Source organism: Corvus moneduloides, chromosome 4, assembly GCF_009650955.1.
Source record: "Corvus moneduloides isolate bCorMon1 chromosome 4, bCorMon1.pri, whole genome shotgun sequence".
Classification (NCBI taxonomy): Eukaryota; Metazoa; Chordata; class Aves; order Passeriformes; family Corvidae; genus Corvus; species Corvus moneduloides.
The window spans coordinates 26723160-26743942 of record NC_045479.1 but is presented as its reverse complement, the minus strand read 5'-3'; the positions used below and the strand labels follow the sequence as shown (position 1 = coordinate 26743942).

General features: G+C 51.8%; 7 protein-coding genes across 7 annotated transcripts; 4 read left to right on the top strand and 3 right to left on the bottom strand.

Moving 5' to 3' along the window:
- Nucleotides 1-5973: 5973 nt before the first annotated feature.
- Nucleotides 5974-6702, top strand: LOC116442578 (histone H1.11L-like). The gene has a single exon (XM_032105741.1). The coding sequence runs from the start codon at nucleotides 5989-5991 to the stop codon at nucleotides 6655-6657; it is 669 nt and encodes a 222-aa protein (XP_031961632.1). The 5' UTR covers nucleotides 5974-5988; the 3' UTR covers nucleotides 6658-6702.
- Nucleotides 6703-7060: 358 nt separating this feature from the next.
- LOC116442596 (histone H2A-IV) lies at nucleotides 7061-7618 on the bottom strand. The gene has a single exon (XM_032105758.1). The coding sequence runs from the start codon at nucleotides 7578-7580 to the stop codon at nucleotides 7191-7193; it is 390 nt and encodes a 129-aa protein (XP_031961649.1). The 5' UTR covers nucleotides 7581-7618; the 3' UTR covers nucleotides 7061-7190.
- Nucleotides 7619-7893: 275 nt separating this feature from the next.
- LOC116442613 (histone H2B 1/2/3/4/6) lies at nucleotides 7894-8410 on the top strand. Its single transcript, XM_032105775.1, has one exon. It carries the CDS (start codon nucleotides 7931-7933, stop codon nucleotides 8309-8311), a length of 381 nt encoding a protein of 126 aa, XP_031961666.1. The 5' UTR covers nucleotides 7894-7930; the 3' UTR covers nucleotides 8312-8410.
- A 1229-nt stretch (nucleotides 8411-9639) lies between these two features.
- Nucleotides 9640-11025, top strand: LOC116442585 (histone H3). The gene has a single exon (XM_032105747.1). The coding sequence runs from the start codon at nucleotides 9773-9775 to the stop codon at nucleotides 10181-10183; it is 411 nt and encodes a 136-aa protein (XP_031961638.1). The 5' UTR covers nucleotides 9640-9772; the 3' UTR covers nucleotides 10184-11025.
- Nucleotides 11009-11864, bottom strand: LOC116442586 (histone H3). The gene has a single exon (XM_032105748.1). The coding sequence runs from the start codon at nucleotides 11730-11732 to the stop codon at nucleotides 11322-11324; it is 411 nt and encodes a 136-aa protein (XP_031961639.1). The 5' UTR covers nucleotides 11733-11864; the 3' UTR covers nucleotides 11009-11321.
- A 1230-nt stretch (nucleotides 11865-13094) lies between these two features.
- On the bottom strand, nucleotides 13095-13816 carry LOC116442603 (histone H2B 5). The gene has a single exon (XM_032105765.1). It carries the CDS (start codon nucleotides 13572-13574, stop codon nucleotides 13194-13196), a length of 381 nt encoding a protein of 126 aa, XP_031961656.1. The 5' UTR covers nucleotides 13575-13816; the 3' UTR covers nucleotides 13095-13193.
- A 65-nt stretch (nucleotides 13817-13881) lies between these two features.
- LOC116442612 (histone H2A-IV-like) lies at nucleotides 13882-15837 on the top strand. Its single transcript, XM_032105773.1, has 2 exons — nucleotides 13882-14292; nucleotides 15126-15837. The coding sequence occupies exons 1-2, from the start codon at nucleotides 13907-13909 to the stop codon at nucleotides 15205-15207; spliced, it is 468 nt and encodes a 155-aa protein (XP_031961664.1). The 5' UTR covers nucleotides 13882-13906; the 3' UTR covers nucleotides 15208-15837.
- The last annotated feature ends 4946 nt before the right edge of the window (nucleotides 15838-20783 follow it).

The following is a 20783-nucleotide window of genomic DNA, read 5'->3' as shown; positions in this document are numbered from 1 at the left end:
AGAATGCGGGCAATTAATGAGCGCTGTGAGATGAAGATTAATTAGGAGAAAATAATAAGCAGAGCAAGTAGAAAGTTATAACATTAAGTAGAATAATAGAAGAAATTTGCTTTGTAGTAGTGGTAAAAATTCTAGGGGTGGAGGTTTATGGAATTTGTTTTCTTTTAGCTCTGGTTTTGCTATTTTAAGTAACTTTTGGATATGTAAATTTTAAGAAGCGAGGGGTGGAATGTGTTGGGTTGACCCTGAGTTGATGGACAGTCTTTAAGACCAATTACGCTTCTCACAATTTACATATTTAAACCGCACAGAAAGGCGGGACTTCCCCTTTTTGGTTGGAGCTCGCCTGCTGGAAGGTGGGGGGGCTCCGAGCCTCCCGGCCCCGCTGGGCCGGGCCGGGGCCACTGCCCCTTTCCCCCTTTCTCAGCGCCACGGCACGGACCCTGGGTCGCTGGGGGGGACTGTCCCAGAGCCGCAGGCAGCTCAAACCAGCCATGGACTGCTCACAGCTAAACCCATCCAACGCGGCTTCTGGGGACAGGCGGGTCCCTCTCCTCTCCATGCGGAGCCGGCGGAGCCAGCGGGAGCCGGCGGAGCCTCCTGTCTGCAGCCAGCACACTTCATGCTGAACTGAAGAGGACACCGTGCAGCCAGCAGCACAAAGGGAGCGAGGCTTTCCCCACCGTAAAGCCCGAACAAGAACACCCTTCAACATGGCGGTTTCAGAGTCAGAGAGAAAGAGAAGTGAGTCACGTGGGACGGAGCTGGAAATGGCGACAGGAGAAAAGAGGGCGGTGCCGCGATTCTGGCGCGCAGCTTAAAAGAAACCTTCTTGCATGCCGTGGTAAGAAACTGTAATACCACAAACTGTTTGTCTCTTTAATCCATTTGAAGAACATGGGGGGATGGAGTATCCTCGTGTGCCTATGAAGTTTGTGAAGAGTGCCTATGCCAGGCTATATAGAAGTAGTGAGAGGCTGTTAGAGACTTGTGGCGAAGAAAAGCCTCTGTGTGCAGGCCAAAATAACTTATCCTTAAAAAGATGAATAACCCCATGTGATGGCCCATGTTTTGTAGTATGAAAGAACTGTGAAATTCTTCATGGGAGAGATGTTCTACACACAGCAGACTGTTTGTTTCCGGGCGGGTGTGCTGTTAGTGGCAGTTTGGGAACCACGTGCAACTGAAGGAAAACCTTTTCTTCCTTAAGCATAAGAGAAAGACTTTTCAAGAACTGCAACACTGACTAACATCCCATGTTCTGTTATCCCTTGTGTGAGCTGGATAAAAGGAGAGAAGTGCTGGAAAGGGGGGGGGGGGGGGGGAATTTACTTTAATTTTGTTTTGTTGTTTTCTCTTTACTTTTAATTCTGTTAGTAATAAAGCTCTTTCATTGTACTGCAACTGTTTAAGGTTTGTGCCTGCTTTGCTTTTCTCCTAATTCTTATCTCACAGAAGAAAAATAAGTAAATAATGGATATTTTGAATCAAAACCACTACAGGAGTGGACCCATGTGAACCTCATGAAGTTCAACAAGGTCAAATGCACGGCCCTGCACCCAGGTCAGGGCCATTCCAAATATCAGTACAGACTGCAGGATGAGCTGATTGTAAGCAGCCCTGCGCAGAAAGACTTGGAGATATGGGTGGATGAAAATTTGGACCTGAGGCGGCAATGTGCATTTGCAGCTCAGAAAACCAGCTGTATCCTTGGCTGCATAAAAAAAAGTACAGCTAGCAGGTTGAGGGAGGCGGCTCTCTTCATTCACTCCACTCTAATGAGACCTCAGCTGGAGTACTGCATCTACCACTGGGGCCCCCAGTACAAGAATGACTTGGAGGAGGTCCAGAGTAGGGCCATGAAAATGATCACGGAGCTAGAACACCTCTCCCATGAAAGAAATGCAATGGTTGTTTGGCCTGGAGAAGACAAGTCTCTGGGCAGACCTCAGCATGGTCTTTCAAAATAAGAAGAGCACTTATAAGAAAGACCGAGAAAGACTTTTCACCAGGGCCTGTAGTGACAGGGCAAGGGGCAAGGTTTCAAAAGCAAAAGAAGGTGGATTTAGATAGGTTCCAAGGAAGAAATTTTTCATTACGATGGTGGTGGGACATGCTGGAACAAGTTGCCAAGAGCAGTTCTTGATGCCTTCAGTGGAAGATTTCAAATCCAGGTGGGATAAGTCTTTGAGCAACCTGGTCTAATGAAAGATGTCCTTGCCCATGACAATGAAGTTGGTCTAGATAATCTTTGAAGGAGCCTTCCAACACAAATTGTGCTATGATTCCATAGTGCACCAAGTCACATGGGCTCATAGGAAGGACCTTCCTGAAAGCATGCATCCATACCAGAACAGGAGAAAAGCGGGTCCTTGACTGAACTTTGGAAAAATTTCATAGAATCATAACATCACAAAATATGCTGAGTTGGATGGGAGCCATCAGCACCATCAAGTCCAAGTTCTGGCCCTGTGCAGGACACCCCAAGAGTCACACCATGTGCCTGAGACCATTGTCCAAATGCTTCTTGAGCTCTGTCAGGCTGGTGCTGTGACCATTTCCCTGGGGGGCTTGTTCCAGTGCCCAAACACCTGCTAGGTGAAAAACCTTTTCCTGATATCCAACCTAAATCTGCCCTGACTCAGCTTCGTGGCATTTCCTTGAGTCCTGCCGCTGGTCACAGGAATGAAGAGATCAGTGCCTGCCTCTTCCCCTCCTGAGGAAGCTGCAGACTGCAATGAGGTCTCCCCTCAGTCTCCTCTTCTCCAGGCTGAATGGACCAAATGACCTCAGCCACCCCTCATACCCCTTCCCCTCAAGGCCCTCATCATCCTTGTGGCCCTTCTTCAGATGCTGTCTAATCACTTAATGCCTTTTTCATATTGTGGCACCAAAACTGCCCCCAGCACTCAAGGTGAGGCCACCCCAGTGCAGAGCAGAGTGGGACAATCTCCTCCCTTGCCCGGTGGCGATGCTGTGCCTGATGCCCCCCAGGACACTCTTGGCCCTCCTGGCTGCCAGGGCACTGCTGGCTCATGTTCAACTTGCCATTGACCACGGCCCCCAGGTGCCTTTCCATGGCACTGCTTTCCTGCCTCTCATTCCTCAGTCTGTACACACAACCAGGATTGCCCTGTCTCAGGTGCAGATTCTAGCACTTGCCCTTGTTAAACTTTGTGTGCTTGGTGATTGCCCATCTCTAATTTGTTGAGGTCTCTCTGCAGGGCCTCTCTGTGCTCAAGGGAGTTGAGAGCTTTTCCCAGCTTACTGTCATTGGCAAATTTAGTATTCCTTCGAGCCCTGCATCCAAGTGGTTAATGAAGATGTTGAAGAAAACTGCGTGAGGATGGAGGCCTGACAGGTCACCAGCCTGATGTTACCCCAGTTATTTTAACTCTTTGTGCCTGATGTGTGAGAACCAGTCTGGCCAACACATCGGGCCCTTGGTTCCCTGTAGAAGAGTCTCTGATTACAATTACCCGTCTTTTCCTCTTAACAGGGGAGGTCTTGATGCGGGGTACAGATGGTGTTGGTTTAGGAGGCCCCTCTGTCCCAGAAGGGCTCATCTCATCAGTTGTCTGGCCTTCTGCTTCCAGGGCCTCATACCTGTTCTGGAAGGTGCCAGTTCAACTTGCTAAGTTTTCAGAAGGAGGAGAAAGCTTCCTTCTGGTCAACCACTTCCAAATATCTCTGTCCACTGTATTTAATATGTGTTCCGTTACCAGAAGGATCAAGGAAATCACTGCCTGTGCTCCTGATCCTTCAACCTATCATCCCAAGGCAAAGTGGTATTTAATAAATGTTCTGTTAGCTTGACTACTTTTTTAAAGGGAAAAGTAGAAGACAGAAGTAATTTTGTTTTTACTGACTACATCATTGTACAAAGCTTCATATCAAATATTCATATTCATAGGGGAAAAAAGTTAAGATCTTTTTTCTTTACAATAATATTTGAAGCAATGAATTTATTTTTAAATAAGTTCACCCATTAAATTAAAGGAATTAAACTTCTTTCTCCTTCCCTCCTCCACCTGAAAACCTTTGCAAGATCTCTTTCCATATCCTTCTTTGTTCAGCCTAAAGCTAACTGTCTATGGTTGTGAAAAACAAAATTTAAAAAGTCCATATAGGTGGCCAAAATTTTGGAGGACCAGGAAAAGGAGCTTTTAGGAAAGCACATAGAATTCTTCAGGACAGTGCTGCTACATCAGGTGTTTGGAAGAAGGATAGAGGCCTAGCCTAAACCCAGGAAAATGCATTTGCAAAGGTTCAAAAGAATCTAAAGGTAAAGGTACTAGTGACTCTGAGTGATTAAAATGGATTAAGATACAGAATTTGAAGGAAATATGTATGCTACAGAATTATCACCCAGAAATTTCTCCCCGGGGATATGTATCCTTCCCAAGAGATTCAGTTCTGTGACAATGTAGTTCACAACCCAAAATTCACAGTGGATTCAGCAGGTGAAAGTACCACAAAATGTTAGCATCAGGACACAACCAAATCCACATCATCTTCTGTTTTTGTCCTCTCTCACATGATGTTACTCTGATGGTCGTCTTCCCTAGAAAAAAGCCTCTCTGAAATGCCACCACATCTCTTGACAGTCTTTAAGTACACCCCAATCAAGATAATCTAGTACCACTGACAAGTTCTTAAAACTGACCACACCATCATCAAAACTTCACAAGACAGTGTACGATATTGTATTGCCCAAAGACGTAGTGAAAGAAGCCAAATAACTGCGTTTGCAATCGTATGAATCAGTCCCCTGGGTCTCCTATTCTTTCCCACAGTGTACTACAAATGTTCAAGCATGACCATCCAGTTGCTATCCAACTCATCACAAGAAAAAAATCATTTTTATGTATATTCAATTTATCCCACATCACAATATTCATGCATTGGAAAAAGCCATGCCCTTCCTTCTCTCAGCAGTCCTGAGGAGAAAATTGTTTGATTAAGTGACTTGAATGATATTATTTTATTAGAGAAATGCCGGCAGCTTTACGTCTGTTTTACATAATGAAAACATGCACACTCTATTTTGACTTTATTTTGTTTTTCTTTCTGTAAAATTGCTGATTGTGGCTGACAAAATTCCTCGATTATAATTGTCAAGGTATGTGCAAAAATAAATACTACCTTAAAATAAGAACATACAAATGAATGGGTTTATCTACTGTGCATCACAAAAAGAAGTATTTTGGAAAAAACATGGGAATATAGTTCATTAAAATATTAATACAAGGACGCAGAAAACTCAGGGCAACAGAGAAGCAACTTCTGTATGTTTCTATGGGATTTTAAAGATAGCTGATTATTTAAGAGAGCTGCTTTTTGGGCTAATGTTTCTGGTGAAAAATGTCTTTCTTTTACTTTTTATCAACTCCGACTAGACCTAAATAGGGCACTGTGTCCAAAGGTTTCATTATTTTGAAGAAATGAAGACGTGTTATGGAAAACAACTCATAACCCAGATACAGAGCCGAGTGACTACCTTGTGTTATTTGCATCTTTTCAAAGCTAATTTACGATAAGATAAGGTCTCGAGATTACCCCCATTTTGCAGGACCTTGATGAAAAACCCTCTCAGAAACATATATCCGGTGTCACTGAGCCAGTGGTGTCAAAAGCAAAGTTTTAATTCAAAAGGAGAAATTAAAATCATACGGTCCAGCTCTGCGTGCAATCCCCAAACTCGGGGATTACTGACTCGCCTGAAATTCATTTCAGGTCTCGGTTGAAAGAAACGTCGCAAGCCAAAACTATTCTCTGTCCTCAGCAAGAATGCCAAGAAACGGGGTGCCGCGGTCCAATGCTTTTTAAGAAAAAAGCATTTTTGTGAGAGGGAAGAAACACAAGGCGGGCGGCAGGGAGCAGGGCAGGGGGCGGGGCGGGCTCGGGAGCGGACCAATCAGCGCCCGCCGCGCTGCTATAAAAGGGGCGCCCGCGGGGCTGCCGCAGTCGCACTCGCACAGCACCGCGATGTCCGAGGCCGCTCCCGCCCCCGCCGCTGAGGCAGCGCCCGCCGCCCCGGCCCCCGCCGCCAAGGCCGCCGCCAAGAAGCCGAAGAAGGCGGCGAGCGGCTCCAAAGCCCGCAAGCCCGCGGGGCCCAGCGTCACCGAGCTGATCACCAAGGCCGTGTCCGCCTCCAAGGAGCGCAAGGGGCTCTCCCTCGCCGCGCTCAAGAAGGCGCTGGCCGCCGGCGGCTACGATGTGGAGAAGAACAACAGCCGCATCAAGCTGGGGCTCAAGAGCCTCGTCAGCAAGGGCACCCTGGTGCAGACCAAGGGCACCGGCGCCTCCGGCTCCTTCCGCCTCAGCAAGAAACCTGGAGAAGCGAAGGAAAAAGCTCCCAAGAAGAAAACTGTTGCAGCCAAGCCCAAGAAGCCGGCGGCTAAGAAGCCCGCCAGCGCCGCCAAGAAGCCCAAGAAGGTAGTGACAGCGAAGAGCCCCAAGAAACCTAAAAAGCCGGCCGCCAAGAAAGCAGTTAAGAGTCCCAAGAAGGTGACAAAGGCTGCTAAGCCCAAAAAAGCGGCGGCAGCAACGAAGAGCCCTGCTAAGGCGAAGGCGGTGAAGCCCAAGGCGGCCAAGCCGAAAGCTGCAAAGGCTAAAGTGGCCAAGGCAAAGAAGGCAGCACCCAAGAAGAAGTAAGCCGATTAGGGGCGGAAAGTCTTTACATTTAAACCCAACGGCTCTTTTAAGAGCCACCCACATTTTCTAAAGAGGGCTGAAACGCTAAGGCTGCTGCCAGTGCGGGGGAAGGTTAAGCGGGGAGATGTGCGGGAGAACGGCAGTCTGCTGCTGCTGGTGAATGTGCTGTTTCCAGTTCAGGGAACAGCTCCAGGGGCGCTTCAATTGGGAGGGGCAGGGTGGCAGCGTCCTGGAGGCTCCCAAATTGTGCGCAAGGCGCAGGGATTGGGTGCGGAAGGGCTGAGCAGTTTCCCAGGAGCGCTGTCAGCCCCGCCCCAGAGCGAGGTAAGAAGGCACCGTGGGGTGCTGTTGTGGGTGTAAGGAACTGCACGGGGCACTGACATTAAAAGGCCCAAGACGAGCGTTTGTCAGCACTCCTATGGGCTTCTACTACTTCAATGAAGTTCAAGCTCTTTTTCTGAATTTGTGGGTGGCTCTGAAAAGAGCCTTTGGGTTTCCCTTGGTGTAACTTCGCGAACTTTGTCCTCCGGTGCTCACTTGGCTTTAGCCTTGTGGCTGTCGGTCTTCTTGGGCAGCAGCACGGCCTGGATGTTGGGCAGCACGCCGCCCTGCGCGATCGTCACCTTGCCCAGCAGCTTGTTGAGCTCCTCGTCGTTGCGGATGGCGAGCTGCAGGTGGCGGGGGATGATGCGCGTCTTCTTGTTGTCGCGGGCCGCGTTGCCCGCCAGCTCCAGGATCTCGGCCGTCAGGTACTCCAGCACGGCCGCCAGGTACACCGGGGCGCCGGCGCCCACGCGCTCCGCGTAGTTGCCCTTGCGCAGCAGCCGGTGCACGCGGCCCACGGGGAACTGCAGCCCGGCCCGCGACGAGCGCGACTTGGCCTTGGCGCGCGCCTTCCCGCCCTGCTTGCCCCGGCCGGACATCGCAGCGATTCAGCAACAGCAGCAGCGCACAAACCACAACAGCGTCCTGAGAGGCAAAGGAACAGCGAGCGCTACGCGCCCCGTGCCTTATATACCACCCGAGCGGAGCGGCAGCGCCTCTTCCGATTGGCTGCGAGAGGAATTGTTCCGACAGCCAATGACAAGGCGAATCGAGACGCGTCCAATAGGGACGCTCGGCGCCGAGAGCAGAGATGATGCCGGGCCAATGGCGATGCGGCGATTTCCGCGGCGCCGCTATAAAGGCGGTTCCCGAGCCCTAGTCCCGTATCGGCGTTCTGCGGAGGTAGTAGCTGCTTAGGGAGAGTGAGGGAGAAGCTGTGCTTGCAGCCATGCCTGAGCCAGCTAAATCTGCCCCCGCGCCCAAGAAGGGCTCCAAGAAGGCGGTCACCAAGACCCAAAAGAAAGGAGACAAGAAGCGCAAGAAGAGCCGCAAGGAGAGCTACTCGATCTACGTGTACAAGGTGCTGAAGCAGGTGCACCCCGACACGGGCATCTCGTCCAAGGCCATGGGCATCATGAACTCCTTCGTCAACGACATCTTCGAGCGCATCGCCGGCGAGGCGTCGCGCCTGGCGCACTACAACAAGCGCTCCACCATCACGTCGCGGGAGATCCAGACGGCCGTGCGGCTGCTGCTGCCCGGCGAGCTGGCCAAGCACGCCGTGTCCGAGGGCACCAAGGCTGTCACCAAGTACACCAGCTCTAAATAAGCTGCTTCTGCATCTTGTTTCCGATAATATCGACCCAAAGGCTCTTTTAAGAGCCACCCACCTTTTCAGTAAAAGAGCTGATGCTGTGGCGAATCCTTACCTCTCCCGCTTTATTTTTCTTATTTGTTTTAGGGGGTGAGGGGAGGGGCGTGAGACAAATGTGTAGGTTACGGTGTAAAAGTACCGTGAGTTTAAAGGAAAGCAGGATGTGCGTTGTTTGCGCTATGCGGATGTGTCCTGCATCTGCTTCAACGGACCCGAGGATGTTCATAATTCGCTTAAAAAGTCGTGGGAGCCCGCTTTTGGTGTATGTACAGTTAGGGGGTGGCCGACTAGACAATTACTAAATGCTGTCGGTGGTCTCAAAACCGCCGAAACAAATGTTCTCCTGACCGGTGGGACGTGCCCTTTCCCTGCTGAGCTACGCTAAGGGACGATGGTGGGAATCGGGGGCATTAAAGCACAGGCGCTTCCAAACCACCCTGGGCTCTTGTTCTTTTCATTTTTTGAGCAGAAGGCTCCGAAGTGGATGCCCGCTCCCCTCCCCCGCAATGTGCGTTCTCGCGGACGACCGAGGGAAGCAAAGAGGAGCGCGTTCTCGCCCCCGCCCTGCGCAGTCCCCGCACAGGTAGCGCCAAGCACAGGCTCCCGGCGTCGTATTTTTCCCGGCTTTCGTCCGCCTCTCTCCCCACCGCCGTTTCCCCGCGCCCCGTAAACTCCGCCGCCGAGCAGCGGACGGGGCCGGGGGCGGGCGGGCAGAGCCGGGGCCGCGCCGCTGCCGCGCTCGGTCCGACCTGAGTGAGGACTGCACGGAGCCTCCCCGGGGGCGGGCCCGGCCGCGCCTCACGCGGCTCTCCACACGCCGCTGATTGGTGGCGCTCGCGGCTCGCAGCCCGCGCGTTCGCTTCACCGGGGCGCGCTCCCCGCGAGACGCGCGGCGCCTCCGCCGGGCCGCGGCAGCAGCCGGGAAAGCCTGGCTTGGCCAGGGAAGTCGGCTGCCGCCTTGCGCCTTCAGCCTTTCGGCCGCGGCCCTGAAACGAACGCGCCTACGGAGCGGGAAAAATCCGAGCGCACTCGGGGAAGGAGGCCGTTAGCGATGGCAGCTTTAGCCAGCGGGCCCGGCGCTGAGCCGAGCGGCTTTGGAAAAAGGAAAGCGAGCCCGAGGCGTGAGCTACAAGACGGCGCTGCACTGCCCGCCTGCGGTGCTGCCGCCCCTCCTTCCGCCTTGCGAACCGCTGGTTGAAGGGGGCAGGGGCGGGGCGAGGCCAGCGCGCGCTTCCCGCCCCGGAGGCGGGGCCTTTCGCCGGGCTCGCGCGAAGGGTCCAATGGGAGCCGGCCGGTGTCTCGCGGGCGGCCAATCGGCGCGGGCGGCGGGCTATAAATAGTCGGCGGCTGGGAGCCGCTGGTGCAGTGCGGGCCGTGGTGGTTGTGCGTTGCTTGTGCGTGTGTTGGTGCTGAGCGATGGCGCGCACGAAGCAGACGGCGCGTAAGTCGACGGGCGGCAAGGCGCCCCGCAAGCAGCTGGCCACCAAGGCGGCCCGCAAGAGCGCGCCGGCCACGGGCGGCGTCAAGAAGCCGCACCGCTACCGGCCCGGCACGGTGGCGCTGCGCGAGATCCGGCGCTACCAGAAGTCCACGGAGCTGCTGATCCGCAAGCTGCCCTTCCAGCGCCTGGTGCGCGAGATCGCGCAGGACTTCAAGACCGACCTGCGCTTCCAGAGCTCGGCCGTGATGGCGCTGCAGGAGGCCAGCGAGGCCTACCTGGTGGGGCTCTTCGAGGACACCAACCTGTGCGCCATCCACGCCAAGCGCGTCACCATCATGCCCAAGGACATCCAGCTGGCCCGCCGCATCCGCGGCGAGCGTGCATAAGTCTCCTGCCGCAGCCCACGTAGACCCAAAGGCTCTTTTAAGAGCCACTACGTGATCAATTGAAAGAGCTGTTGCACTGCCTTAAGATGAGCATCATTTAATGTGATGTGAAGGGTGAGGGAGTGATAAGAGATACAAGGTGAGTTAATTAATAAAGTAGGCCATGTTACGTGTAAGAACTGTTAGACCGTTTATTGTAAATATATATTGGATTTTTCTTTATGTATCAAAGGTGCGGCCGCTCCAGACTCACCGTTCTTTGGCATTACTTGGTTTTAGTCTGCTTTCGTGTTATAAATGTACTGTGGTGTTGGCTTTTCGCATGGTACGTAATTATTATGACTGAATTGCAATGTTGGCTTTTTACATGTTCCTTAATGTTAGAAAAACTTTACCTAGGTTCTCTAATGTAATACATGATATGGAATGTTTATTGTTTATGTAGTTAATTTAAAAAGGATAAATGGAAAAAGTCTTCACATTCCTGGAGTATCTTATCACAGAAGAAAAATCAGAAACCAGAGAAGAATTTATGGAGGAGGCAGAGACGGAATGGGGCCAAGGAGGAAGATGTGGGTGACGGGATGATACACAGAAACTCCAAACATTTATGAATCATGCATGATTGTGACGAATATGCAATAAGAGATGTACTTTTAAAGACAATCTTTTGGATATAGAGGTGTGCCTTTCGATCTCTGCCAAAGCACCAGGCCGTCCTACCGGTTTTGCTGTTGTCTCCTAATTGTCCCTTTTATTAAACATCTCTTAAAATTTTATAGTGAATCTCATTTTTCACACTTCCTAAGCATTAATAAATGCTAATATGCCTTTTAAAACAAGTTTTAATGTAATGACGTTCCAGAGCAACGCTACAGCTTAGCGTGCAGCATATAAGGGGGTCTAAGAGTCACTGACTCTACGTTAAAAGCTCCTGCAAATCAGGAGATGCGTCTACCGAACTCAATGCTTCTATATATAAACACGCCTTAGTGGTCTCTCCCACCCAATAACAACGCATTCATTCCACAACAGCACTTCAGGTCTTTTAACTGTAGTTGTAGTGGCTCTTAAAAGAGCCTTTGGGTTTCTATAACTTGCCTCCGTGCTTGGCCGCCAAAAGGCTACAGCAGGAGACTTAAGCGCGCTCGCCGCGGATGCGGCGGGCCAGCTGGATGTCCTTGGGCATGATGGTGACGCGCTTGGCGTGGATGGCGCACAGGTTGGTGTCCTCGAAGAGCCCCACCAGGTAGGCCTCGCTGGCCTCCTGCAGCGCCATCACGGCCGAGCTCTGGAAGCGCAGGTCGGTCTTGAAGTCCTGCGCGATCTCGCGCACCAGGCGCTGGAAGGGCAGCTTGCGGATCAGCAGCTCCGTGGACTTCTGGTAGCGCCGGATCTCGCGCAGCGCCACCGTGCCGGGCCGGTAGCGGTGCGGCTTCTTGACGCCGCCCGTGGCCGGCGCGCTCTTGCGGGCCGCCTTGGTGGCCAGCTGCTTGCGGGGCGCCTTGCCGCCCGTCGACTTACGCGCCGTCTGCTTCGTGCGCGCCATCGCTCAGCACCAACACACGCACAAGCAACGCACAACCACCACGGCCCGCACTGCACCAGCGGCTCCCAGCCGCCGACTATTTATAGCCCGCCGCCCGCGCCGATTGGCCGCCCGCGAGACACCGGCCGGCTCCCATTGGACCCTTCGCGCGAGCCCGGCGAAAGGCCCCGCCTCCGGGGCGGGAAGCGCGCGCTGGCCTCGCCCCGCCCCTGCCCCCTTCAACCAGCGGTTCGCAAGGCGGAAGGAGGGGCGGCAGCACCGCAGGCGGGCAGTGCAGCGCCGTCTTGTAGCTCACGCCTCGGGCTCGCTTTCCTTTTTCCAAAGCCGCTCGGCTCAGCGCCGGGCCCGCTGGCTAAAGCTGCCATCGCTAACGGCCTCCTTCCCCGAGTGCGCTCGGATTTTTCCCGCTCCGTAGGCGCGTTCGTTTCAGGGCCGCGGCCGAAAGGCTGAAGGCGCAAGGCGGCAGCCGACTTCCCTGGCCAAGCCAGGCTTTCCCGGCTGCTGCCGCGGCCCGGCGGAGGCGCCGCGCGTCTCGCGGGGAGCGCGCCCCGGTGAAGCGAACGCGCGGGCTGCGAGCCGCGAGCGCCACCAATCAGCGGCGTGTGGAGAGCCGCGTGAGGCGCGGCCGGGCCCGCCCCCGGGGAGGCTCCGTGCAGTCCTCACTCAGGTCGGACCGAGCGCGGCAGCGGCGCGGCCCCGGCTCTGCCCGCCCGCCCCCGGCCCCGTCCGCTGCTCGGCGGCGGAGTTTACGGGGCGCGGGGAAACGGCGGTGGGGAGAGAGGCGGACGAAAGCCGGGAAAAATACGACGCCGGGAGCCTGTGCTTGGCGCTACCTGTGCGGGGACTGCGCAGGGCGGGGGCGAGAACGCGCTCCTCTTTGCTTCCCTCGGTCGTCCGCGAGAACGCACATTGCGGGGGAGGGGAGCGGGCATCCACTTCGGAGCCTTCTGCTCAAAAAATGAAAAGAACAAGAGCCCAGGGTGGTTTGGAAGCGCCTGTGCTTTAATGCCCCCGATTCCCACCATCGTCCCTTAGCGTAGCTCAGCAGGGAAAGGGCACGTCCCACCGGTCAGGAGAACATTTGTTTCGGCGGTTTTGAGACCACCGACAGCATTTAGTAATTGTCTAGTCGGCCACCCCCTAACTGTACATACACCAAAAGCGGGCTCCCACGACTTTTTAAGCGAATTATGAACATCCTCGGGTCCGTTGAAGCAGATGCAGGACACATCCGCATAGCGCAAACAACGCACATCCTGCTTTCCTTTAAACTCACGGTACTTTTACACCGTAACCTACACATTTGTCTCACGCCCCTCCCCTCACCCCCTAAAACAAATAAGAAAAATAAAGCGGGAGAGGTAAGGATTCGCCACAGCATCAGCTCTTTTACTGAAAAGGTGGGTGGCTCTTAAAAGAGCCTTTGGGTCGATATTATCGGAAACAAGATGCAGAAGCAGCTTATTTAGAGCTGGTGTACTTGGTGACAGCCTTGGTGCCCTCGGACACGGCGTGCTTGGCCAGCTCGCCGGGCAGCAGCAGCCGCACGGCCGTCTGGATCTCCCGCGACGTGATGGTGGAGCGCTTGTTGTAGTGCGCCAGGCGCGACGCCTCGCCGGCGATGCGCTCGAAGATGTCGTTGACGAAGGAGTTCATGATGCCCATGGCCTTGGACGAGATGCCCGTGTCGGGGTGCACCTGCTTCAGCACCTTGTACACGTAGATCGAGTAGCTCTCCTTGCGGCTCTTACGCCGTTTCTTGTCCCCTTTCTTCTGCGTCTTGGTGACCGCCTTCTTGGAGCCCTTCTTGGGCGCGGGGGCGGACTTGGCCGGCTCAGGCATGGAGGCAAATCTACCACTCCAACCACACTAACGACCTGGAGACCAGCGAACGAACTGCCCGCCCGCGCGCTCGCATTTATACGGCGGTTATGCAAAGTAGGGTATCCTGCAGCCCGAGCTGTTATTGGCTGAGGCAAGTTCCTGCAGCGGCAGCTTACGCCGTTCATCGCCATTGGTCGAATTTGGATCCGCGTACCCATTGGCTGATTCAGCCGCATCCCGGTCTCAGCCAATCCAAAGTCGCGTCTTTCGCTGAAAAAGCATATAAGCCCGAGGTCGGAAACTACTTTTCATTCTCTGCGGAGCTTGAGAGCGATTGCGAGATCGCTGCGATGTCCGGCCGGGGCAAGCAGGGCGGGAAGGCGCGCGCCAAGGCCAAGTCGCGCTCGTCGCGGGCCGGGCTGCAGTTCCCCGTGGGCCGCGTGCACCGGCTGCTGCGCAAGGGCAACTACGCGGAGCGCGTGGGCGCCGGCGCCCCGGTGTACCTGGCGGCCGTGCTGGAGTACCTGACGGCCGAGATCCTGGAGCTGGCGGGCAACGCGGCCCGCGACAACAAGAAGACGCGCATCATCCCCCGCCACCTGCAGCTCGCCATCCGCAACGACGAGGAGCTCAACAAGCTGCTGGGCAAGGTGACGATCGCGCAGGGCGGCGTGCTGCCCAACATCCAGGCCGTGCTGCTGCCCAAGAAGACCGACAGCCACAAGGCTAAAGCCAAGTGAGCACCGGAGGATAAAGTTCGCGAAGTTACACCAAGGGAAACCCAAAGGCTCTTTTCAGAGCCACCCACAAATTCAGAAAAAGAGCTTGAACTTCATTGAAGTAGTAGAAGCCCATAGGAATGCTGACAAACGCTCGTCTTGGGCCTTTTAATGTCAGTGCCCCGTGCAGTTCCTTACACCCACAACAGCACCCCACGGTGCCTTCTTACCTCGCTCTGGGGCGGGGCTGACAGCGCTCCTGGGAAACTGCTCAGCCCTTCCGCACCCAATCCCTGCGCCTTGCGCACAATTTGGGAGCCTCCAGGACGCTGCCACCCTGCCCCTCCCAATTGAAGCGCCCCTGGAGCTGTTCCCTGAACTGGAAACAGCACATTCACCAGCAGCAGCAGACTGCCGTTCTCCCGCACACCTCCCCGCTTAACCTTCCCCCGCAATGGCAGCAGCCTTAGCGTTTCAGCCCTCTTTAGAAAATGTGGGTGGCTCTTAAAAGAGCCGTTGGGTTTAAATGCGAAGCAGGAGTTATTTCCATGTGGAGCTTACTTCTTGGGTACTGCCTTCTTTGCCTTGGCCACTTTCGGCTTGGCTGCCTTGGGCTTCACCGCCTTCGCCTTAGCCGGGCTCTTCGCTGCTGCCACTACTTTCTTGGGTTTGACAACCTTTGTCACCTTCTTGGGACTCTTGGCTGCTTTCTTGGCTGCAACTTTAACTTTCTTGGGGCTTTTCTTTGCTGCCACCGCCTTCTTGGCAGCGGTAGTAGGCTTCTTAGCCGCCGGCTTTTTGGGCTTGGTTGCAGAAGTTTTTTTCTTCGGAACTTTTTTTGCTTCTCCAGGTTTCTTGCTGAGGCGGAAAGATCCAGACGCACCTACACCTCTGGTTTGCACCAGGATACCCTTGCCGACAAGTGTTTTTAGCGCTAGCTTGATGCGGCTATTATTTTTCTCCACATCGTAGCCGCCGGCGGCCAGCGCCTTCTTGAGCGCGGCGAGGGAGAGCCCCTTGCGCTCCTGGGAGGCGGACACGGCCTTGGTGATCAGCTCGGTGACGCTGGGCCCCGCGGGCTTGCGGGCTTTGGAGCCGCTCGCCGCCTTCTTCGGCTTCTTGGCGGCGGCCTTGGCGGCGGGGGCCGGGGCGGCCACGGGAGCAACGACGGGAGGCACTTCCGACATTCCGGCGGAACGGGGAGCACTGGGCTGAGGCGGCCCCGCGGCGCCCCTCTTATAGCAGCGCGGCGGGCGCTGATTGGTCCGCCCCGCCCCGCCCCGCGCCGCGCCGCCGCCGCTCTGCGCCCCGCGCTCCGTCCTGTGTTTCTTCGGGTGAAATAGAATTGGTTTTCTCTACTTTATCTGTCATTAAATCGTCCTTTTTTTACATCTGTGAGGCCGTGGGAGCAGCTGTTTTTCGTCTGTTGGTGTCTTGTCGCGAAAAGAGTTGGATTTGGGTGGCTAGGGGACAAGAAATCCCGAGTCCTGCCGCCAAACGGACCTCGAGAACGCGAAAGTTTTGGTTTTCTTTGTAAATTAAAAATTCTCGTTTAAAGCTAACGTGAGTCGGAAAACTCAGTATTAATCTTCAGAGAATCCTTTTTACATTAGATAAGAAAGCTAACAGTTAGAATCTCATTCTTTAAAATAAAATGGTTTCAGAGAGAGTGAGGTAGCACAAAGCTGTGCTGTCGCTTCTACCGAGATTTACACCTCTGCCTTCTGTGAAACAGTCAGGGATAATTTTTTCCTGTACTTCCAAACATAAAGTTTCCAGACTTTCCAGACTTTGCATGAAGTGTTAGACAGCATATACTTTATCACCCTCAGAATGGACCACTTTCTCTGAAATACTTTCCTATTGCTAACATAGCAAAAGGCTCTCTAACGTCAGTGGAATAATTTGGGACATGAAGACCAAAGATTAATAATTTTGCTTTAGACCACAGAGCTGCATGTAAGTCTCTGGCACTCAGAAACAGACCACACTCTAAATAAAGCACACAGTGCTAAATCTGTAAAATCTGTTCGTATGACTCATTAACACGGGGGAAAAAATTAACAGAGCTTGAGTCTGCAAGAGATGTGAATGCATCATTCCATTCGTATTTTGCTCTGAAGCTGGAAAGAAAAAATGACAATTTTTGTTCACTGCTCTTATTCCATGTTACAGATCACCTCACAGCAGTTTCTGTACATAAAAGCTTTGGCTGCAGCTCAAAGCAATGCAAAGCTCTTTATCCACAATGTAGTGACTACCCTATTAGCACACACACATTCTTACCAGCTACAACTTTGTGTATAGTTTTGTGTGTCTGTCAGGATTTCCTAATTTGTTTACATTGAAGTTTAGTGGCCATCAATAGTTTAGCACTGTCAGATTGCTGCATTTGTACCTCATGTTAACAAACTGCACTTGCATAGTTTAGGTATGATGCTGACCAGTTATGATCAACTTCCCTGTTTCAACAAAATGAAAAATCTGTGAGTGGAAAAATACCACCTCACTCCTCTATTTCATTCCACTAGAGGACAGTAAAATTAATCTCTTGAAGATTTTGGAAGACTCTTCAATTAATTCACAAGGTCGGATTAAAAAAAAGCCTCATATAGGCACTTTGACATTTTCTTGTATAATTATGGTAAAAAAGACTTTAGGAAAATAAACACATTTTTCTCCCACTTATGTTTTCTTTCTAACTCCTCCTTGCCATCGAGGTCCCCTAGCTGAGGAATTATGATGCTATGATGAGGCAGAGAGTGCCAATAAGATGGCAAATTCAGCAAATCTGGATCTGGGTTTTCAAACCATATTGGAAGTGGGATGGCTTATAGAGCAAGGTTCACTGGAAATTTTACAAAGGCAAGAGATCTTGACTGTATGACATTTACGCCATGTAGTAGTAGGGGGCATAAAGAACTGAACAGTGAAATTGTTGACATCCCCTAAAGTTTCCTGCAATCAGGTGGATCAGTATGTCTGCTCTGTCCCATCTAGGTCTGGCAGAATCCTTGACGTCCTTTAAAAATGAAACTCATTACAGTGACTAAGCAGAAGGTTTTTATACTCACCAACTCTTCAACCACCAATGCCAATGCCTGTGTTGGGACAGAAGCCTTTCTACATCCCCCATTCTCTGCAAACCTTATCTTACAAGAGTAATAATGCATCACAATAGCACACTTTCCTCGAGTCTGTAACTTAATATCACCAAGACTGTTTTCCTAATATACACACAGCTGGCACACAGCTGTATGCCTAAATCCTGTATATCAGTGACAACCACAACATCAACCATCTCCAGAGGAAAAGCTTCTCAGTACGTGCCACAGCATCACTGCAACACATTGTTGTAGTCCTTGTCTCACTCTTTTGACTCTATCATTCTCTATCAAACGTTAAATTGAGCAACTTGAGGCTAAATTTTGTAATTATTTTAAGGGCTCCTACTTATTTGATTTCCCCCTTCTGTGTCTATTCCATTATTCCCTTTCCTTATTTTAAAAAAGATTTTATAATCTCATGACCATTTTTATACGCAAGCAGTCAAGTCATTTTTATTAAGGGAAGGATGTAAGAGGATAATCAAGGCCTACAAGGAGATATGAATACAGCATCACCTCATTGAGTAGTAAATATACAAAGACTGTGGTTCATGGTTCATCCTCCTCCCCCAAAACCTGCTGTTTCTTGTGTGATTAGCAGCACGAAAACCAGAAGCTGTGCACCAGAGATCATCACCCTAGTCATGGTCAAGCTTATTTAAGACATACGGAAGTAGTACATATACCCCTGCAATGCAGACATAAAAATGAACAGATAGGGAGGATCCTTACCGGGAAAGATTCTCCCTCCCTCTTATGCATTTACCGTCACAATTACAGCCAGCTTTGCTACCTCACCTTAAAAGAGGTGAAATCAGGAACAACAGGATCTCAATCGCGTTCCAGGCTGTCGGTCTCTGCGTGCACTGTCAGTACGGACAGAGATCTCTGGTAGAGTAACAAAAATCTGCCAGGAAATCCTACAGAACAAATTTTTTTTTTGCAGGTGCTAGCAATGTGAGCCAGCTTGGACTGCAAGAGATTAGATCTGAAAGCCCCTTGGAGCGCTTCCCAGTCAGCATGGAAAGTACAGATTATTATACCCAGTAACAAATGCCTACTAACTTGCAAAAATCTATAGTAATCCAAACCAAACTTAGTGCCTGCTAGCCAGCTAACAAAATTGCAAAATCAGGGTAGCTTTTCAATTTTCACATGTCCCTTTTGTGATATTTGACCTGGCTCTAGGGGACAAAGCTGTGGCCACCACAGATGACATTACAAGTCCTAGGAAGAGCACCTTTCAAAGGTCCAGTCTTCAGCTGTTTGTACTCATACTGAGGATAATTCTTGAACCCTTTCTCCTATTCCTCCCCTTCCTTATTACTTTTCCACATGAACACCTAACTGCACTGCATTTCACATTACCATGACTTTCCCATGTAAAGCCCATCTCTGTTTTGGAGATAGGAGAATTGAGAGTCATTTGCAATTCTGAAAAATACAGTTGCTTGGATCCTCCAATTTTAGTTTGATTCATGTTTTTTACCCTTCTCCTGCTGAGGCCCAGCTATAGGTGTTAACTCTCAACATTTTCTGTCAGCAGAAAAATGGTTCAGAGATGATTCATCTAATTTCATATGGAAAAAATCCCAAACCAAAACCTGTTCAAAATGTAATTAGTTAGTCTGCTCATTTTAACTTTTAATTTGCCACAAACCTCAGCTCCCTCCCATACACACACACAGGCAAGGCCAAGATGTCAGTCTGCAGGTGGGATCAGGAGAGGGGCTCTGGGCTCAGCCCCAGCTCTGGGCATTGGATACCTGCCTGGTGCCGTGGGACCATGGCCGGGCAGGGCTGAGGGGAACTTGAGATTGGCCCTGTTTCTGTGTTGCTGGGATAGGGACTGAGGGCTCCAGGGGGGCTGGAATGGGATCCTGGGATGAGGACAGCATTGGGGAAGCCCCAGGAAATGCTGGGCAGGGACAGGCAGGGCTGGTGGTGCCCTGACAGTACCTTCCTTGGTGAAGTAGGGACTGTAGAAGGCTCTCAAAGCTGATGCTTCAGCAGCTCTCTAGTTGCAGACAACAGGGAGCACTTTTGGCCCAGTTGTATGCAGCTGTTTGATGACAGTCCTAGTGGACAGAGAAGTAGTTTTCAGTTATAACAAAACTCTACTGCCACTGGCACTTATCATCAACATTGTGTAGTCACCAGGTTTAGGTTCAGGATGGCTGGAAACAACAGTTCCTGCACCTCGGTTTGGTGATTCCCAACTCTTTTGCCATCAAACACATAAAAATGTGGGAATGGCTTGGCTGACCTTTTATAGGGCCAAGAGTGGTCAGTCGGATCTGAAACGCCCTTTCACCTTCACTTCAGCACCGTCACGAGGAAACATCTCCAGAGGTTTTGGGCTAAGAGCAGCCAGCTTCAGTTTCCAAAATGTCCTTCTAAGATAATAGCATTTCCATCCCATTCAACAGTCACAAAACCCAAGGGGGGCAGTAGAAAGAGCTGTTTGTTCCACCTTTCAGCTGCTGGCTGGATAAAATCCTGACCCACAGTTTTGGTTTGGGTGGCAATGTACAAGTCTCCCTACTAACTCCTGGTGGAAAGTTGCATCTTTTCCCATCCCATGCACATCGCTTAGGCAGTTTCATTTCCTCCAAGGCAGCCAGTCTTAAACTTCTGGCTGACTGCAGCCCTTGGGGTTCAGCTGCTCCCCATTGGTGCCCACCTTTGTCAAGCAGAGAACAACTGTCTTTTCTTGCTACGAGCAGCTAAGCATGTTAGCTTTCTCTGATTAATCAAGACACTTCAGAGCTATGGTTTGGGCCTGTTTTGCCTCTTGGGTTCTGTGGTACAGAAGCTGGGGAAAGACCTGGTTGCAGAAGAGCATTTAGGCACCTCTGCAGTCTCCACGGAAAGATTCTGCATTACTGTCTTTGTTCCTCTTTTTACTAAGCAATAGCTTTGACTCTTCTCACTTCTCTTCCACCATCAGTGGCCCACGATGCCCAAATACAACCTGCAACCCCTCCACTTTCTGCAGAGAAGCCAGGAAGATGAGCTGCCACCTCATGAAAACAAGCTCATAATGGCTCAGAATAGGTGGACAAGAATCTTTGAGGGAGAAGACATTGCCCCCTCTCCTGTCCCTGTGTTGCTGGAGGGCGGGGATTGAAGATGACGTTCCCTGCACTTTTCCTAGAGGACGCTGGGATGCAGAGTCGGCGAAGGAAAGGAGCAGTTTGGCACGGATGTCCAGCAGCTGAAATGCTGCCTGAGCTAAGAGCAAAAATAGCTGCTGGTATCACTGCACCTGTGAAAACAGAGTAAATAAGTGAATTTGAGCAAGCAGGCGTCTTCAGAGAAGAGCTAGAGGAGGAGGAATACTTCTGGTAGGTTGTTTTGCCACCTTATTTTTCAGCATGTGTAAGGTTTGTTATGTAAAG

What these genes read in the sequence shown, in the direction of transcription:
- LOC116442578 (XM_032105741.1), top strand. Translation starts at nt 5,989, where the DNA reads ATGTCCGAGGCCGCTCCCGCCCCCGCCGCTGAGGCAGCGCCCGCCGCC.
- LOC116442612 (XM_032105773.1), top strand. Translation starts at nt 13,907, where the DNA reads ATGTCCGGCCGGGGCAAGCAGGGCGGGAAGGCGCGCGCCAAGGCCAAG. An exon ending in AGCCACAAGGCTAAAGCCAA is followed by an intron (nt 14,293 to 15,125) that starts GTGAGCACCGGA and finishes TTGCTTCTCCAG; the next exon opens with GTTTCTTGCTGAGGCGGAAA.
- LOC116442585 (XM_032105747.1), top strand. Translation starts at nt 9,773, where the DNA reads ATGGCGCGCACGAAGCAGACGGCGCGTAAGTCGACGGGCGGCAAGGCG.
- LOC116442596 (XM_032105758.1), bottom strand. Translation starts at nt 7,580, where the DNA reads ATGTCCGGCCGGGGCAAGCAGGGCGGGAAGGCGCGCGCCAAGGCCAAG.
- LOC116442613 (XM_032105775.1), top strand. Translation starts at nt 7,931, where the DNA reads ATGCCTGAGCCAGCTAAATCTGCCCCCGCGCCCAAGAAGGGCTCCAAG.
- LOC116442586 (XM_032105748.1), bottom strand. Translation starts at nt 11,732, where the DNA reads ATGGCGCGCACGAAGCAGACGGCGCGTAAGTCGACGGGCGGCAAGGCG.
- LOC116442603 (XM_032105765.1), bottom strand. Translation starts at nt 13,574, where the DNA reads ATGCCTGAGCCGGCCAAGTCCGCCCCCGCGCCCAAGAAGGGCTCCAAG.